The sequence below is a fragment of the Musa acuminata genome, chromosome BXJ1-10, assembly GCF_036884655.1.
Source record: "Musa acuminata AAA Group cultivar baxijiao chromosome BXJ1-10, Cavendish_Baxijiao_AAA, whole genome shotgun sequence".
In the NCBI taxonomy this organism is placed as follows: domain Eukaryota; kingdom Viridiplantae; phylum Streptophyta; class Magnoliopsida; order Zingiberales; family Musaceae; genus Musa; species Musa acuminata.
The window spans coordinates 6,798,478-6,801,426 of NC_088336.1; the positions used below are offsets into that span (position 1 = coordinate 6,798,478).

Consider the following 2,949-nt stretch of genomic DNA (forward strand, 5'->3'; position numbering starts at 1 on the left):
CTCGACTCCGGCGCAACTCCTACTGCATGTCTTACTTTCATCGTAGTTAATCCTGTACACTTATCTCAACATATGGATTAGATAACAAATGACAATTGACGTCATCATCAAAATCCGAGATTCAACAATCATATCATATCCATTAAAATAAATGACCATTGAAATCAAATTAAAAGTATACACGTGTTTGATAAAAGTCAAAAGATATAATAGAGTTCGTTTGACAGTTTTATAATTTAAAATTTTGAATTGAATATATATATATATATATATATATATATTCATCGCTGATCTTTAAAATTCATTCTAATACAGAATATTTGCCGATATTTTAGATTTTGTTTATATTTTATATTTTTTCGCTCAACATAATGGTGGATAACATCGTTTTATTAATTAATTGATAACATGATTGTACTCCTTAAATCAATAATTTTCATTATTTATAGATGAAATCAGGAGATTATGAACCAACTTTGTGCAACTTGAGTGTCACGTAGGATTTATTTCAAGACCCAAAGAGGGTCAAATTAAGCCCAAAAAAGACCGGTAAACATCCAATGGTACTCTAAACTCGTGCAATGTAGCTGTAAACCGCGACGGTGAGTTGTGCTACATTGAGCTTACTTGCCATCAATTCATATACATATCATAATATATAAATTATTTAAGTTTAGTTTCTCTCATATTTTTCGTTTGTTATCACTTCTCCATGTTTTTGCTTTTTTTACTATTCTCGAACTGGTTATAATTTTAATGGAGTTTATTTCTGGGGTAAATGCTATAGAATTAAACGTTTATTGTTAGCTTTACTGTCAACTTTTAGATTGCTAGCAGTATAGACTGAAATTTTAAGCTCGAAATGCCTTCATCAACTCCATCAATTCTGTACTTCACAAGCAACACACCGATGAAACCATACAATTTGGAAGGCACAGCCAAAGAGGTCAACCAAGAAGACCGGTGATCGCAATGGAGTTGCTGCAGAGCTTGCCGAAGTACTGGTTTCTCTCCGTCAACGGCGACCGCAGACCCGGCTTCTCCCCGAACCCGCTCTCGCAGGTGTCCGAGTTGGTCATGGCACCGGCCAACAGCACGTTCACCGTGTCGTACGACCCTCGCCGCAGCGCACCCGCGGACTCGTGCAGATCGTCCACCGCTTCGCCGTACTCCTCCAGGCAGTCAGCGAGGCACCCGGACGCGTAGGTGTCGTTGGCAATGCCGTCGTGCCTGCTCAAGCCCCTCGCGTACGACAACGTCGCCTTGGCGTGGGCGATGCAGGCATCGAGCGAGATGGCGGCGAGCCCGTGCAGGTCGGCGCTGCGGCTTCCGCGGCGGGACGTGAGGGTGGACATGCAGACGTCTAAGTACGGCGTGCGGTTGCACGTCGCAGCGATCAGGTCATCGGAATTGTCTGGGAGTCCCGAGGCAGCCATGAAGGTGAAGGTGATTGTGAGGAGGCGAGAGAGGGAGAGAGAGGAACAACCTCGGCGAGTGTCCATCTCCATTCGCAGCGTCACCCGATCCGGTGCCATGACCGACCTCGCAAGTATTATCTTCTTTCCCCCGTGAACACAACGCCCACAAGAATTATTAGCTTTGTCTCGAGGGGATCGAGCCTGGCATCATCTGCTTCCAGTCTCTTATCTTTGCCAATATACAGTGCTCGGAGTGTTGTCGTTTCGGCGTAATGATTGAGCTTGTGGAGGTCGGGAGACTCCGAGAGGACGCATTCACGAGAAGAGGAACCAATACAGCAAACCAAATTTAAGAATAATAAGAAGACAAGACACTGTAGATTGGCGTCATGATTCAAAATCCACAGTTTTGAAGCTTCCTCTGCGGAGTGTTGATCAGTTGCTCGAGTTGTTCATCCAATGCGGATATCAATTCGGCGACTAGAGGAGATTAATTAATTCTTGGGCGAATTATCTGAAAAATCCCTTTTATTTTTTAACATATTTTCCTATTTCTTTTTTCTTGATTTCATATATGATGAAAGTGACGTCTTGTAGTGTCATGCACGTTGAATTACAATTAATATAGTAATAAAAATAAAAATAATTTATATATTATCCTCATTTAGTGAGATGATTCATCATATCTATGCTTTATAAATATGATAAATAATTTATTTATATTTTAATTAAAATATATACTTTCAAAATTATGTTGTTCATAATATTCAATGAAAATTTGGTTAAGCATATAGAAACATCAATATCTACTTTTAAGTATATTTTTAAGAAAGCATAGTCCTTTAGTGCAACAAGACAAAATGTATTAGCATAGTTGAATATGAAATTAAGTTATGATAATAAGCATATAATGTATATGGTGACTAAAAGTGACAATTGAATTATAATAGGTCTTAACTGAATCTTAAGACTTAAATAATTTAATCATGATTAAAGTAAGAAAGTTTAAGTTTTAAACATCGGGAATATAGTGGATAATAAGTTATTTAGGCATAAATAGTATAATAAAAAATTATATAAAAATATAAATCAAAGAAGAGTGTTATACTAAAAATATTGAGATACATAAGTGAGATTGAAGGATAAGTTTTGACATAAATATTATCTTTATCAAACTAAATTAGACTAAATTAAATTTACTATAATTTTATAATCATATTAGTAAAAAAATATAAAAACTTAAAATAAGGTCTAAAGGGAATTGAAATGCAAGACCTCTGATTCCATTTGCTGTGGACTTGTTAACCGTTGATTCTTTAGTTGACTTTCCATCTTATGCCTTGAGTTAATGACTTTCACACGGCTTCTTAAACAATAACAGGAACAAGCAATTCTTTAGCTTCTACTGACAAACAGACTACTGCGACTGTCTCCTAACCTACCCTCCTTACCTTACTTCCTTAGTTCGAGAGTTAGCCTGCCCCCGCCTATCTTTAAATCGAGTATTCCTTTCTATAAGCCTTAGACTCCC

General features: G+C 37.5%; 1 protein-coding gene across 1 annotated transcript; it reads right to left on the bottom strand.

Annotated features, from left to right (window-relative positions):
• Positions 1-947: 947 nt before the first annotated feature.
• On the bottom strand, positions 948-1,535 carry LOC135595109 (pectinesterase inhibitor-like). The gene has a single exon (XM_065085626.1). The coding sequence runs from the start codon at positions 1,533-1,535 to the stop codon at positions 948-950; it is 588 nt and encodes a 195-aa protein (XP_064941698.1).
• Positions 1,536-2,949: the final 1,414 nt, after the last annotated feature.

Excerpts from the sequence above, each read along its gene's own strand:
- LOC135595109 (XM_065085626.1), bottom strand. The coding sequence starts at position 1,535 with ATGGCACCGGATCGGGTGACGCTGCGAATGGAGATGGACACTCGCCGA.